We start from the raw sequence: 17,195 nt of genomic DNA on the forward strand, positions 1-17,195 counted from the left end.
AGTTCTTTGTCTAGTAGTAAACACAGAAGTAAAAAAACACAAAGTCTGTGAGTGAAAAAGAGATGACTGATTATATGAGAGTGAGACAGAAAGGGAACAAAAGCTTCCACAAAACGAGAGAGAGAGAGCGAGAGCGCGCGCGCGAGAGAGAGAGAGCGAGAGAGAGAGAGAGAGAGAGAGAGAGAGAGATGAATAGTTATAATTAACTTCCCTTTAAAAAAAAAACAGTAAGATTTGCAAATAATTTTCTCCCTCTGATGTTTAATATAAGTTGTGGTGATTATTACACATGTAAGATTTAACCATTTGTAAAATAAATGTTAATAAAAAAAGTCTATAAAATAGAAGATGCAACAATAAATAATGGAAGTTCGCCAGCATTAGATTTAGAGTCCCTCACCCCCTTTTGATCAAATGCATTTACAAAGCAGAATGGCTCATTGGAATGTATTAAAAAAAAAAAAAAAAAAAAAAAAAAAGAAAGATGCTCGGATTATGGCAGGCTCGTTCTGAGACACAGCACCAGCCATCAGCACTCTTTGGAAAGGTCTAGGATCTGTGACCTGGATGAAGAACACTTAACTTGCACTCAGTCCTTTATGGCCTTGTTTACACCTTTAATTTAACATTCATAACTGATGCGTGAGCAACACTCATTCGCAGTCAACAGAAAAGGTTTCATGCCGGGCAACGGAAATCAGTGAAAGCAAGCAGTAAAGATGGACTTGAGGGGTGTGGGGCTTCCTCTGCATAAGCAGGGGTACTCTGTGTCTAGACTGAGGTTCCCATCTGGCCAGTGTGGAGCTTATTCTGTCCAAGCAGGTGTTCCCCCTTTTCAGTTTTGGGCTCCCTTCATTCACTTTGAGGGTTCTGGTATTTATTGAGTACAACAACTTAACCTCTGGAGGACCTACAGGCAAGTTCAGACCTTTTACCAGTGCAACATGCTGCACAATCATAACTGGATTAGTAGACATGCTTGTTAATGCAAGATGTAAACAGGCCTTTACAGTAATCTCAATATTTCACATTCAGCAAAAAATAAAAAATAAAATAAAATTCAAGTAGCTAAGACATGTTTGGTGTATAAAATTTGTTTCTTTAAATATACACTGGCTAATGTAGCTAAAGTATGGAAACATATAGGCTCCAGTTTAGCATTGTGCAACTGCATGTCTAAATCATCAGTCTTCAGACTTGTTATTGTGGTTTTACACATTGAATGACACTGTTATTTATAAAATGAATGTGCCATAGAATAATGCAGAGCTAAAAAAACAGTCTACTCAAACCCAAATTACTTCCTTCCTATATATATTTAATACAGATGTATCAGTCAATGGCACTGATGAGCTAAACAATGACTTTTAATATGTATGGTGCTAAACTGGTAGCTATAAATGTCCTTTAACTGTTAGTTACATCTACCCAAAGAACAAGAAGCAAACTTTGTATTCAATCAGGTCTTGGCTGGATGAATTTTGTGATTAAAACCTCAAAAATGTTCTTATGTTTTATCATGACAAAAACACAACAAAAAAAAAAAAAACGAAAAGAATTGTATTAAAGTGTGAATGAGAAAACGTGAATCGTGTTGACTTGGATAAAAGGGGGAAAAAACACTCCTTCTTTAATACATTTCATAAAATCTGTTTTAAAGATAAATAGAGAAGATTCCTACACGTCCATATTTATAATGTTTAAAGATTCGTCACAGACACTGTCCCCTTGTCCTCGTGTGACTCCTGAAATAGCCGCCCTCCTGAGCGAAATGCTCATCAGTCCTGACTTAATGCATTCCTCCCGGATACATGTCACCAAGAGATCTGTGCAATACGAGTCCTAAACTTTCAGCTGACAATCATATGTTGCTCTCTCCCCTTACAGGATCAGTCTCTGGCCCAATATCTTACGGTTGATCTCGGCTAAGGCCACGGAGAACACAAAAGCCTTTTCGTCTGACAGATTGGCATAAATATCAACCTCCCGCTCCTGTTTTTCTGGAAAACATACAACAAAACAAAGAATTATTTTTATATTATTTCTATTTTGTACTTTTGCCCAGTAAGCACTATTATGAAGAAAAAATATATATATCTAAATAAAGAATAAATAGACTGTGAACGATACATCTTTTAAGTTTGAAGTCTGAAGCCAGTTAATATATAGACAAATACTTTTTATACATTTAATTCTACTCAGGAATTATGCATCAAGATCGAATAAATCATAACAATAAAATCATAAATTAATCTCTGTGGTTTATTTTTGAAAACGACTTGAATATACAATTAGAAACCATTATGCAGAACAATTAATTGTTTCATTTGCTTTTAAATGCCACAAAAACAATCTCTACTCCTTCACGCTTATTAAACCACATGATCTATGAATATGCATGAATACGCAAAGTAGAAACACCCACATGTCCTGCTGCCATCACTAATAAGATAATATATTGCCTAACAATAGATACTTGACTATTTGTCTAGCTAACACTAAAACAGGTTAGACAAAAGAGGGATTTTACCATGACAGACACCATCTGTTTATATCAATCTAGCTAAATGAGTTAGCTAGATATATTACAACATACTAAAACTGGCAAGGTTCCATGTTAACATCCTCCAAATGAGCATGTAATTGGTCTGAATATATGGTGCTTATTTAATGACAACTATGTAGCTGTACCCAAAATCCATTTTTATATTAAAAAAGCTCTTTTAATTGGAAAATGTGACTTGTGAATCATTTTAATGCAGAATAGGGAGAAGTTGAGAAGAGCCTGGAGAGGTGGAGGTACACGCTGGAGAGAAGTGGAATGAAAGTCAGTAGGAGTAAGACAAAGTACATGTGTGTGAATGAGAGGGAGGGCAGTGGAGTGGTGCGGTTGCAGGGAGAAGAGGTGGAGAAGGTGGAGGAGTTCAGGTACCTGGGGTCAACAGTGCAAAGTAATGGAGAGTGTGTTAGAGAAGTGAAGAAAAGAGTGCAGGCAGGGTGGAGTGGGTGGAGAAGAGTGACAGGAGTGATTTGTGATAGAAGAGTATCTGCAAGAGTGAAAGGGAAAGTTTATAGGACTGTGGTGAGACCTGCGATGTTGTATGGTTTAGAGACAGTGGATTGAGTAAAAGACAGGAGGTGGAGCTGGAGGTAGCAGAGCTGAAGATGTTGAGGTTTTCGTTGGGAGTGACGAGGATGGACAAGATTAGAAATTACTTTATTAGAGGGACAGCGGATGGCGGTCGTTTTGGAGACAAGGTGAGGGTGAGATTGAGATAGTTTGGACACATGCAGAGGAGGGACATGGGGTATATCAGTAAGAGAATGCTGAGGATGGAGCCACCAAGAAGGAGGAAAAGAGGAAGACCAAGGAGGAGGTTTATGGGTGTGGTGAAGGAAAACATGCAGGTAGTTGGTGTGAAAGAGGCAGATGTAGAGGACAGGGGGGTATGGAGACGGATGATCCACTGCGGCGACCCCTAATGGGAGCAGCCGGAAGAAGATGATGATGATCAAAGTCAAATTAATCATCAAAGTCAAATTAATCACACCTTCAACACTATTTTAGTGCTGAAAACAAAAATAACAACAGACACACAACCTGAAGGCTTATTTTGCTTATCAGAGCAAGACAATTTGCAAGACAAATGAAGGTGAGTTCAGTGTAAACAAATGTAAAAATAATGACTAATGTTTTCCTCTTGTGTATATTAAACTCTGCAGCTGAGCCAAGAATAGATTTAAAATAAAGAAATTTAAATCAATGAACATATGATTCAGTCAGTAGAGAATGATAATGTTGGAAATGTGCTTTAATAAAAGGAGTCTAAAATGGGTGACTGAATGACTGGAATTATATAGAAATATACGTGTGTCTAATTAACGTGTTAACAAAATTCAATTTTAACGGCACACATTTTATTGACGTGTGATTAATGCAGCGTTCATTTCTGTTTATTGATATTTTTTATAAAAATGATCAAATATAAGAAGGGAAATGAAAACATTTAACGCAACACACGTTTATTAATGATGTCCTTTTTTTACTCAGATAAAAATAAAATAAAAATAATAAAAATAAAAGACTCAACCGAATTTATTATTATTATTTTTTTAATCACCAAACATTGTTTTACTGATGTGCCAAGTCTCAAATCAAGCACCAGCATAAGCCGTGATGCACACATCCGGCAACTAAAACTGTCCGTGTGGAAACATAGCAAAAGTTCATTTTGGATCCTGATGATTTACATAATTTAAAACATCATTATTACTTTAAAACATTTTAAATAATATTTTGTCTTCATGCTCTATGTTGAGTTTGGTTTTACTAAAAATAAACATACATTTGCATAAAGCATCCATATTTGTCCATGTTGATTAAAGCATCCTAGGGCTGCAACTATTATTTTGATAAAACGATTAATTGGTCGATTATTTTCCGATGATTAATTAGATTTTTTTAACCAATGTTTTGATTATTATAACTATATAAAACCTTAAATTAGGGTATTTATGTTTAAAAGTTAACTTAAAAAATGCAAAAGCCACATAGTTTAACTACCTTTCATTTAGACATTTTAAAGCTTATAGTGCTGCTTTTCGAGGAGTGGATGGGGGATTTCTCCCAAATTCACTCATGCTGGGTTGTTTCTTTTTGTTAAAAAAAAACCCCAAAAAATAAAAAATAAAAAAACAGTGAAATTTTGGTTTATTTATAAGCATGTAAAATATATAATTAATTTAATTGTGTATAATAATTAAATGATATGTATAAATTAAATATACAAACATTGAAAACAAGCAATTCAAAGTAGAAAAATCACGTTTGAAAACAGATAGTTAACTGTTGTAGTAGACAAATGTTAAAAAAGAGAATGGAATGGAGAAATGTAGCAGGCTAACAGGCTTGAGTAAAAAAAGGAAAAAAAAAAAATGCATTGTTGTACAAATGCAAAATCATTTCCTGAAAACCACAACAGTGACCAAAAAGTAATCATTTACTGCTGCTATTATTTGCTGCATTTAGATTTAGTGTTTGTTCGCACCGTTTTAATTGAATCTATCACAATGTCGCGATCGAGGTAATTGCGCAACCAGAACAGATCCAGTGTGACTGTCCTGAAGTTAGCAAACAAACAGTTTACACTTTAGCAATACCAGTGCATCACTGTGGTACTTCCATCCCACACAAACTCCGCTTTGCATAACTTACAGGTTTTACAGTCTTACAGCATTTTAATATAAAATGCTCCCATTGCCAATACTCTTCGCAACATTTGGCAGTGTTATCTTGCCGTCACGTTAACCCGTATCTTGAGCCGCCCAACTAATCGAAAACAGCATTTCATTATCGATTATTATCATTTTATCGATTAGTTGTTGCAGCCCTAATAAATAAATAAATATATATATATATATATATATATATATATATATATATATATATATATATATATATATTCTCATGACCTAATGAGTGTTGATATTCACAGAACATATTGAAACTAGGATTGTTCCAGTTTAAAATGTAATTAATGAAATAAGGCAAAAAAAAAAAAAAAAAAAAAAAGCTGATTATTTATAAAAAAAAAAAAAAAAAAAAAAAGAAAAACTATGATAAGGATCTAAAGCTTCTGTGTTCTTGAGAAGTCGCTGATCTTACATAAAACTATTTCTTGTTATCGAGCACCACTGTTAGGTCTCTGTGGTTTCAGTAAGGTGTTTTCAGTAAAAGAGGAAGACGTTAAGGAGGAAATAAAGCATCATGTGTAAAAATAAAATGTTCACTATGTGTAATGGTGTAAATTCTCATTTTAACAACAAAACAAAAAGAATGCTAAGACATGTTGTTTGAGAATATTAAAGAGAGAGAGAAAAAAATTGGATATAAAAAAAAAAGCAGTAAAGAAGATTTTAAAAAATTAAGATTAAGTGAGCAACAGAATAAAAGTGCAGAGAGAGTGAAAGAGTAAGACATTAAAAAGAGAGTTTAAATATAGACATAGACAGTAACAGAGAGATCAAAAACAGTGAGAGACACATTTAAAAAGTGAAAACTTGAGAGTTAGAGAAAGAAAACTTATACAAAAAGAAAGCCAGGAACAGTGTGAGAGACAGTAAGAGAGTAAGACAGTAGGAAAAAGCAAGACAAATCGGGAGACACACTCTGAGATTTGGAGTCTACCAGATTGAAAAAGATAGTAAGTAAAATAAATTGTGTGAGAAATTGTAAGCTAAAGAAAGTGAAGGAGATAAAGCGAGAGACCTAAAAAAAAAGAGAGATTGCGAGAGGAAGAGTGTGAGTCCAGATGATGATGTGTGTTAGACTCAATAAAAGAAAGATAATAAGAGTGAGTGAGATCTCCACAAGGCTGTCAGTTATAGGAATAGGACGATTGGGCTAAAAACATTGTATTATGATATGAGGACAGTTTGATGCTCAGGGGAGAAAGAATTCTCTTTTAATGTGTGACATTACACTGTCTCATAAAAATGGCCTTCAGTTAAATTCTAACCAAAAATAATGAAGTACATGAAGTACAAAGCTTATAAAAATGTCTGAGATGAAATAAGGGAAAAATTAAGTCTGGTTGGAAGAAACATGCATCAGAAGCTAGCTCACCTTTCTCCTCTTCCTGCTTCTTTAAGCCCACGGTCTTTGGCCTGCCCCGTCCTCTTCGGATTGTGTCTGATTGGCTGTTGGAGCGAGACCGCCTTCTGTTCTCCATATCATTGGTGGAGGTTAAATTAATTTTCTCCCTTCTTATTCTTTCCGGCCGTCTTCTTTTCACATCGGATTTGTCTGACAGGACATTGGAGGGAAACGGAATCAAATGCACAATAATGAGAAATAAAAAGAGGGCTAAATGAAATTTCAATTAAAAATAAAGATTATAACCACAATTTGTGCAGTATAGGCAGAAAAAAAAGAGAAAAGAGAAAGTTGTACATTTATTTACCCACAAAAATGCTTAGTCATAATATGTTTTTTTTTATGACTTTCCATCAAATACAAAATGGCTTCCCATTCACTAGACTACAGTAGAACATATGTATGCAGTAAAAAGTGTGTAGTAAAATAGATGCTTGCTAAAACTTAAAAGATAATATTCAACCAATTTAATATTTCAGCTCCTCCTTCTTTAAGACAAGACATCTTTTCTTTTCCTGCATGTTTCACTGAGACCTAATCATTCATTTTCAATGTTATTTCATTACAGAAACACTTAATACACTCAATGTCTAATTTACTTATTTAAAATATGATATAAAGTAAATGATTGTAAACCACAACAATAAAATGTGTAAATAACAGTTTATATATATTACATACGTTTCTTATGCTATAAATTGTATAATTGTAAATATTATATATGAACATAATGGATATTGTGATTTGTGGTGAGAGTAGGGAGCAGGTTGAGAAGAGCCTGGAGAGGTGGAGATATGCGCTGGAGAGAAGTGGAATGAAAGTCAGTAGGAGTAAGACAGAGTACATGTGTGTGAATGAGAGGGAGGGCAGTGGAGTGGTGCGGTTGCAGGGAGAAGAGGTGAAGAAGGTGGAGGAGTTCAGGTACCTGGGGTCAACAGTGCAAAGTATTGGAGAGTGTGTTAGAGAAGTGAAGAAAAGTGTGCAGACAGGGTGGAGTGGGTGGAGAAGAGTGATCGCAGGTCTCAACACAGTCCTATAAACGTTCCCTTTCACTCTTGCAGATACTCTTCTATCACAAATGTATGGATGGTTTAAAGACAGTGGTATTGAGTAAAAGACAGGAGGTGGAGCTGGAGGTAGCAGAGCTGAAAATGTTGAGATTTTCATTGGGAGTGACGACGATAGACAGGATTAGAAATGAGTATTAGAGGGACAGCGCATGTAGGATGTTTTGAAGACAAAGTGAGAGAAGCACGATTGAAATGGTTTGGACATGTGGAGAGGAGGAACATGGGGTAAATTGGTAGGAGGATGGTGAGAATGGAGCCACCAGGAAGGAAGAAAAGAGGAAGACCAAGGAGGAGGTTTTTGGATGTGGTCAGGAAAGACATGCAGGGAGTTGGTTCGAAAGGGGCAGATGTAGAGGACAGGGGGGTATGGAGGCAGGTGATCCACTGTATATAGAAGAAGAAGATATATGAACATAATAAATTTAATTTTAATATTATGCTTTTTTTTTATTATAAAAAAAGATTGTTTTTTAGTGCTTTACTGTTGCCACCGTCAGAAAACCTGAATATTCTGATGCGTATTGTGAATTCTGATTATTATTACTTCTTTATTTTGATTTGCTGCATGGACAGAATCATTCTGGCAGATTCTTTTTATGCGTGTCAGTGTGTTAAATATGGCAGTCTCCTCCCTGTCTTACTGCAGTACTGTGTCGTTTCTACACAATACTGCAGGAATCCTGATCTTGTCAATAACCTGCCCTAACAGGAACTGTTCTGCAGCTCTTTTGATTCATTTCTTCCTTGACACTGCTTTCTGTCAGTGTCAGAGTGGGGCTAAGGGTGAAATCCTGCTGAAACACTTCCACAGTGCTCACGTCACTGTTTAACTAGCAGACCTATCAAAAAATGTAATATTTATTCATAAAAAATAATATCCAAATCTAATTTAGACTTAAAACCATAAATAAAACCATGTTTTATCCTCTCTTTATGGTCTCGCACAAGCTGGTCGGTCAGCCTAAATAAAATCCTGACCTATTTGAAAATCGAGTAGTTATTCTTAGCATAAGCTCAGTATAAATAGTCCATCCTGCTTAGAGAAAAAGCAGCTAACACTGAAACCTGAGCACTCAAAGCAAAAAAAATATATCTCTGAACACACTTCCTCTCTTGCAGAAGAGAAAAAAAACCTTCACTAGTCATGTGAAGCTAAACTTCTGCTGTACAGGGATTTCAGTATAATTCACTATCTGGATTGCATTATGTAAAACAAAGAGCAGAATTTATTACGCAGTTGATTGGAGTTTAAAGCTCTGCTACAAAGAGGCCTGTGTTTAACATTCCACTCATAACTGTGAGCTGAGCGTCAGCCAGCGGTTACACACTGAAACACCAAAAATATGCTGCTACAGTAAACTCTCTAATGTGAAACACAGACTGCAGGAGTGTTTTGTGTCTCTTAGTCAATATTTTCTTGTGCTTGATTTCCAATGTGTATCATGGAAAATCCAAACCTGCTATAAAAATATTATTTTAAATCAAAAATATCTGTGTGCGTGTATATATATTTTTAGTTATTATATATCGGGTTTATAAATATATATTAAATTTACAATGGAAGTGACTTTGAAATATCTGACCATTCTGTGTAACAAACAAACACAATCTAAGCTGCAGTTTTGGGCATCATATTTTCAAGCAATTTATTTAAAATATATACACTGTAAACAGTTTTGGGCATCTATTTTCAAGCAATTTATTTAAAATATATACTGTAAACTAAATGTATTAGATATATTGGATCAGTATTGATATTGGCTAATATGCAATGTTTCAATATTACATTTGCCATTTAATTGCCTTCATTATCAAAAGGGGTAGATACAAAAAAATTTAATTTTAATATAACGCATCCAATGTTATTGTTTTACTTCATTGTTCCAATCCTTTACCAAGCTAATGGGATGGGAAACATGAAATCTTTACGGCTGTGTTCACGTTCACAAAATCATTGTTTCCTGCCCTAAATCAAAACAAACAAATCAGATTTTTTGACTGATCTGAGTCACTTATTTGTCTGGTCCTAGATCAGATAGGTAAACGATATGTTGTGATGTGACATGAATAAGAACTTCAGAACGTTGGGTTATTCCTGAATGTGTGCACGTTATCATCCACCAACATTGTCACAGCAAAAATCAACAAAACCATATCGGAGGACTACAGCAGCATCAGAAAACCCAGCAAAAGAAAGTGGAAATTGGGGATTTAGTTAATACGTGGGTTTTTTTATTGATCAAACAAAGCTAGAAGAACCTTGACCAGAGCAGATTTTGAAACAATTGGCCAAGAAATCAATGTGCAAATGTGCATGTGCAGGGACAGGGGTGTTTACTGCTTGTTATGAATATAAAAGATCAAGAAAAAAAATACATAAAAAACACCATACAAACACAAAAACCCCACAGAATGTAATAATGTGAATGCAGTCAAATCTCTCACACCACATTTAGTTTAAGCATCGTCATTTCTTCATATGCAGAACTGCTTTACTCTCCTTTAGTCATTTAATAAATATCTCCTTTAGAGTTGCATTAAAATCTCAGTAAGCAGTTAGTAAGTTCCACAACAAGACTGCTTTCATTAATTTTACTCTTTAGTATCTTTTTGTTTCTTCTCTAGACATAAAAGAGATCGTACCCAATCTACAGCATAGCTTTAATGAAAAATACAATTAAATCATTCATCTTAATTATCTGCATGATAATTAATCATGAGACAAACAAATTACAATCGAGACACGCCGAGTATACATATATTATTTCATTCATTTTAATTAAACCATCATAAAACATCCTTTGAAAGCACCATATAGATGAATCTTTTAATCATTATTGACATGCAACTGAATGGATACCGATCCAACCTCGTATTAAATAACGCAGATAAATTAGATATTTAAAAAATAGAGAAAGACCAAAAATGCTGCTATATCGTTTATTTGATATTTTCCTTTATGAAACTGATGTACTGTTAAATTAACATGCCAATTTTAACACTTGTTTCTATAGTAACAGCTCATTCACAGGGCTGCTTTACCAAATCCAAAATGTTTTCTTTAAAACAGTCAGATGTTTTTTAAGGTTATAGAACACTACAGGGCATGTAGTTTATTTTTTCTGTAACAACATGCGTGCAACAATTTCTAAACCTTACTTACTACTTTGTTAACATTAACAAAGCATGAACTTCAACATAATGTTAAATTAGTGAGTAATTAACCATACCTAAGGTAAAGTGTAACAAAAATGATTCCATATCATGGTAAAACATGTAAAACAAAAAAAACGCTTACAATTTCTAATGTAAAGTATAATAGCCATATTAGATCAGTATATGCCGAATCTGCTGTATGTCATATGTCATATATATATATATATATATATATATATATATATATATATATATATATATATATATATATAGCCATGTTTGTGTCTCTACTGCATCAAAAATGGAAAGATTGCAGTCAGTACTTTCCTGGAAACAACAGATCTAACATTTGAATACCTTCCCACACTGGTTTAACGTCATCCATTTTAAAAAGTTAAAACTGCACAAAGATAGACTGATTCACCGTTTACAGTTTCAGTCCTCTGCAACTGAAATAAGTCATCACCTCTCACTAATCTGAAGTTGAACGAGCCAGAAAGGACAGAGTTCTTGTTTTTTTTTATTTTTATTAAAGCCGTAATGAAGTTAATGAGGCTTATGAGGCCTAAACACTCCATGCTGCAGAGGAGGAGGGAGTAAAGGGAAAGGAGCATTTTCAGGCAGGAATTAGTGAATTAGTTCACCCTTCCCCCCTTTTCCACTCCACGTTACTCGTTCAAGCGAACAGCGATTTCAGCAAGAAGTCACTAAAGCACTGCGACAACTCTCAAAATTCTGCAGTTACACCTCTGACCAGGATACTTCCAATTTACACCCAATTACACATGTGTTCAATTCACACAGTGAAACAAATACAGTCTATCACTGCACAATTAACTGTGTTAATCAGGAGCAAAAATTAGGCTTCTGAAAAAAGTATTCTTTTTTTTTTAATAATGAGCTCCTTTATACATTGTCTGTAGTTCAACTGCTCATGTTGCATGAAATTATTTTGCTGAATTTAGAGTCTAATTGTGTTTTATGCATCATTTAGAAGCTAGACATTATAATCAAGTCTTTTAGACTAGGAAATTTAGACTTTTTTTGTTAAAAGCTACAAAGAGCAACACCACTAGCTTTTCTTGTTCTGCTGGTTTGGTAATTAATAGCTGTTATTTTAATATTTGCCCACTGATTAACCAGTGTCGTTTTCTTCATTCCAGGAAAATATTTCCTTATAATTGCTAATACAAATGTGTTAACATACAATATATAAAATACCTAAAAACAAAAACGTCCTCTTCAACTATTGGACGTCAAAAAGCTCAGATGTTCATTATCTTTTAACAGTTTTGTGAATGTCTATGGAAGTCCCTATCAAAATATTTCACATTTTATAATAATAGTGAAATTATGACTGCAAAAGAGAGTTATGCATTTCATTTTTTTCTTTCAAATAATTTAAAGTAGACTGGACTTATTTGGTAGAAATCAGTGCTACACAAGTATTAAAAACTATTAACCATCTGCTTACATCGGTGCCCTTTTTGTTTGCTAATATGCAAACACGTATGTAGGATGGCTGCCATTCATATCCTGCAGTCATTTGGTGTGTTGCTTGTGCATGTTTTCAGACCTAACAAAAGCTCTGTTTTTAATACTAGTTGTTTGCATTTTCAAGTATAGTAAATGTGTTTGGATTTGAATAATTCTGACCTGTATAACGACAACAGTCGTGCCTACTGCAGAAATGGAGCTCATCGCTTTTAAATCCGAGTTATACAGGAGACATGTAGGCGAGTAGGTGAATAACATTTTGCACCTTTGCCCCAAAAACTACAGCAACTAAAACTTCTTTCCTGCTCTCTCATTGTTTGTGTGCCTCAGTGTAATCTAAATTGCTTGGAATTAGAATATTTTCTATTTGATCAGAATACACACATACTGCAATCTACGCTGATTCTTCACTTGAAATAAGTACAAAATACACCAATGCAACATTAATGTCTTGTATAAGCAAAGCAGTGGATAATGTAATAAAACAAAAGCGTTGTGAAAGAACTACTGTCATTCCTACACGCTTTTCTGGCACTGGATCTATGACAGGGTTGGTAATGACACTGCCTTAAAGACGCTGCTGACAATCATTATGCAATCCGACACGCCCACACAGATCCAATCAGGCAGAAAAGCTTGCTTTTGGAACAGTTTAGATATAATCAATATAAAAAGGTTAGCCACATATTACTTAGCTCTAACATTAATAAACGATTAATGTTTCTTTAATGATGGATCTTTGGTATAACAAAAGGTTTTTCTCTTTAGAATTTTAAACGGTGTTGCCAGAGGCTTTAAGCGATTCATTGTTTAAACTTCCTGTGAAGCATTTCAGTGCGGATTAAAATGGCTCATAAAAGAGGGAGAGGCACAACAGCAGCACTGCTACTCCGCTCTGCAATAAACTGCTATTTATTTTTAATCTTTGTTACAGCTGAGGCATTACATCTGTGTAAGACTACACGTATAATCGGAAAGCAAGCAGAATAAGATTACACATTATAACTCTAGTTTTGATCAATGTTTGTTTGGAGGTTAAACTACAGTTCAGCTACAGAACCTGAAAATCCTGGTCCTATTTATATCTTTAGTGTTGCGCTGGAGTCAAATAAAAACTACACTTGTGTTAAAAAAAACAGTTTGACTCAATAAACAAACAAACCAAACAGACTATTATCATTCAAATTATTTCTAACTTCTAATTTCCCCATTCATACTTTAGGCCACGCCTCCCTATGCTTCAGGCCAAACTGTGGGCTGTGAAGGAAAGTGATTCAGTTCCTTGACTGATTTTAGCTCTGCAGAGAGCATACTGTCAGAAATCATTTGAGTCAACAACATGACTCTACAATTATTGAGATATGATACTAAAATGGAGGCTAGAGGAGCCCTTGTTATCTTAGAAACATTAGCCTTAGAGCTGGATTTGGTGTGTAACTAAATTGTATACATTTAGATTTAAGACTTTGTTTAAACTGTTTCACTGCAAAACATAAGCAGATGTAAATACTATCACCACACAAGTGGAAAAAGTGCATACTCTACCTCTTAATATATCAAATTTCAATTTAAATAAATATAAAAAACAAAACATGCCCTTTGGGATCGATACAGATCTGTCTCTATTTTTCTTTAAAGAATAATAACCATCTATACAGTCCAATAGACAGAAATTTTATAGACAATATTTCATAAACATGTGATTGAGGCTTCTATAAAAATATCTTAAACAACACACAGTCCAACTTTATATAAAGAGAGAATGAAATGCCAGACATGTGATGTACAGTACCAGTAGACGATCGAGATTATTATTATTGTTTTTAAGAAATGAACATTTAGGTGTTACCTATAGCAGGTGGCTCTCTGAGCAGCTTTCGGCTGATGAAGACATAACCACAAGGGCACGACTTACAGGCCACAGGGATCTGAAGAACCAAGAGGAAAGACACACACACACACACACACACACACACACACACACACACACACAGACACACAACAATGCTGTTTACACTTTTTATAACATACTCCAATGCTTTTACGTCCTGATTGCACAACGCTAACAGGATAACAGTATCACGTCAGTTAGAGAACGGATATTTACTCGGGTCTTGATTATTAACGCCATCATGTCAACCTTTGTGCCTGTTTAATTATTCAACGTGATGGTTTTGGTGTGAAGTGGATTGTAATGGAAAAACACCCTGCTCTCCATCACAACCACCTTTTACAACCACATCCTATCCTTTCAAGCACGTTAAAGAAAAATGTTTTTGAAAAACACTCAATTATCAAACTTAATTCAAAATAAATATTTAGTTACAAAAGCCACACTAGCACTTTTACCAAGTTACAAATAGCAAATATAAATTGTTTACTGCAACACTTCACAATTTGGCTCATACATTTGATCTCTAACAATATAACATTATACATTTCAAAACAGAAAACATTATTACGACTATTATATACTATGACTGTTGATATGCTCAAATATTGAGCTTTTTATTCCTAGCAAATTTAACGAATTAAAATGAGAATAAAGGAGTCTCAGCAATCCTGATGCGAGGGAGTATTATTTGAACACTAGCTGTTTAATTTTCTCATCAAAACCAAACTAAAAGAATCAAACCACTTTTTTATTCCTACAAGTCAGTTGAAATATGAAAGCAGTGAAAAGGAAATGATGAGAAGTGGCCCATGATCTGGGCATCCTGCCCTGCAGAAAGCCAATAATGTGGCCTTGGCCTTGGAAAGCAGAAATCTCTACGCTGACTGTTTTTTTTTTAGCAGGAATGATATGAAATTAAGATATAAAACAGACTGAAATTAAAATCAGACGCAATATAAGATGTGAGAGAGAGTGTGTGTGTGTGTGTGTGTGTGTGTGTGTGTGTGTGTGTGTGTGTGTGTTGGGGAGGGGGGTTGATTAAAAAAGGAAATGACTCAAATGAGCACACAGCATATTAAACCATAATGAAGACAGGAGTCATAATGTAATATTAAAGACAAGCAGGAATGATAAGAGTTTTACGCACAATCCATTTGAAATCAAACAATTATAAAAATAAAATAAATAAACACAGAAATGATCCTGATCTGAAACGAGCACCATGAACAATGCAACTAGGAAATGTCTCTTTTGTTATTTCTGTTTTGTTCAGAAATGATTATCAAAATCAGATATAATTTCTAATGGCTGAAATATTTCAACAATGGCTCTGAAGATGCACCGTTTCCACTGCAGTGTCTTTCAATAGCCACAGTAAAGTCATGTGAAATGACACAATAGTAAATATTTCATATTTTCTATTATGAGGAAGAGTCCAGATGGAATATTAGACCTCGCGATCACACACACACACACACACACACACACACACACACACACACAGATGGCACAGAGAAAATAATAGCCAATCATTTATTTATTTCTTTGTTGTTTGTTTGTTGTTGTTGCTGCTGATGATATAAGAGCGCATTTGTATTCGATCAATAGTGAAATCGGAAACAGCAATATTTCTTTTTCCTGTCTGAAGTTTTTTTTGTTTGTTTTTTAAACCACACACACACACACACACACTTGAAAGCACCATAAAAAAATCTCCACTGCTGAATAATAAAAGCACCAACTTCAGCATTGACAAACTTCCTCTCTCTCGCCACATCAGGAAGACTTCCAGATGAAATAATAATAATATCATCTGTTATAAAATCAACACTCACCTGTTGGTCACATTCCGGACACGATTTGGTTGCCATTTTCACTTTCTTCACTTTATTTGCGGACATTATTGTGATTAAAATAAAATAAAAAGTCCAAAATGCGAAGGACGGAATAATCAAGTCGATCCTTGCCTGTAATATCATCCACTTCACACACACTCTCGCACACGCACACTCACACGCGTGCGCGCGCATTCACTCTTACACACATTCAAACACACACACACTCACACTCACACACATACATAAACCATCAATCAGCTCCAAACCCTACCAGAAAAAAACCTACAGTTCATTTTCCACATTATTCACACTGCACATGCGCAGTGCGGCTAAAAAAAGATACAGTAACCAAGAACATGCTGTTGATATTTCCTCTGTCTCTATGTGTCCCGCACTGCGCATGCGCGCTTCGGCGCTACCGGGTCACGTGACCCAGAAAACAATGAAGAGCCGGTTGAAAGCTTATATTATGTGCCATTTAGTTGTGTTTCTTGTATATACGTGTGTAGATTTAAATATATATATATATATATATATATATATATATATATATATATATATATATATATATATATATTTTTTTTTTTTATAAATATTAAAGGCGGCGAAATGATTTTTTTTGAAGATCAGCTAACAATTTTTTTTAAATATATATATTCGAATATTATTCGATGTTTCAATCTTATACAATCCTGTATTATTTTATTCATTTATTATTATTTTTGCTTTTAATCAACACTTTTTATATTGTTAAGCTCAAAGAATCTTTTTTCACAGCCCATCCCCCAACACACACACACACACACACACACACACACACACACACACACACACACACACATTTCTGTGGGTTTTTTCCACTGACTTGTATATTAACATATAAATCATCTAACCTCCAAGCCCTATAGCCTTAACCTTAATTATTATGTAAACAGAAATTTCCTGCCAAAAATCCTGCACAGAAACTGCAGCCCTCATTTTTGTGAGATAAAAATGGTCAATTACATATAATAATATCATTAATTTCATTTTTATCACTGGAACTGGCCAAATGTCACCTATTTCTTTCGTTACACTAAACAAAT

General features: G+C 34.6%; 1 protein-coding gene across 1 annotated transcript; it reads right to left on the reverse strand.

Annotated features, from left to right (window-relative positions):
- Positions 1 to 241: 241 nt before the first annotated feature.
- Positions 242 to 16,516, reverse strand: c26h16orf87 (chromosome 26 C16orf87 homolog). Its single transcript, XM_046840354.1, has 4 exons — positions 16,108 to 16,516; positions 14,228 to 14,306; positions 6,626 to 6,805; positions 242 to 2,000 (listed from the first exon to the last, which is right to left on the reverse strand). Exons 1-4 carry the CDS (start codon positions 16,300 to 16,302, stop codon positions 1,882 to 1,884), a joined length of 573 nt encoding a protein of 190 aa, XP_046696310.1. The 5' UTR covers positions 16,303 to 16,516; the 3' UTR covers positions 242 to 1,881.
- Between the last annotated feature and the right edge of the window lie 679 nt (positions 16,517 to 17,195).

Source organism: Silurus meridionalis, chromosome 26 (assembly GCF_014805685.1).
Source record: "Silurus meridionalis isolate SWU-2019-XX chromosome 26, ASM1480568v1, whole genome shotgun sequence".
Taxonomy (NCBI): Eukaryota; Metazoa; Chordata; class Actinopteri; order Siluriformes; family Siluridae; genus Silurus; species Silurus meridionalis.

Excerpts from the sequence above, each read along its gene's own strand:
- c26h16orf87 (XM_046840354.1), bottom strand. The coding sequence starts at position 16,302 with ATGCGCGCGCACGCGTGTGAGTGTGCGTGTGCGAGAGTGTGTGTGAAG. Across the intron at positions 6,806-14,227 it reads CAGAGAGCCACCTGCTATAG|ACAAATCCGATGTGAAAAGA; the intron begins GTAACACCTAAA and ends ATGTCCTGTCAG. Across the intron at positions 2,001-6,625 it reads GAAGCAGGAAGAGGAGAAAG|AAAAACAGGAGCGGGAGGTT; the intron begins GTGAGCTAGCTT and ends TATGTTTTCCAG.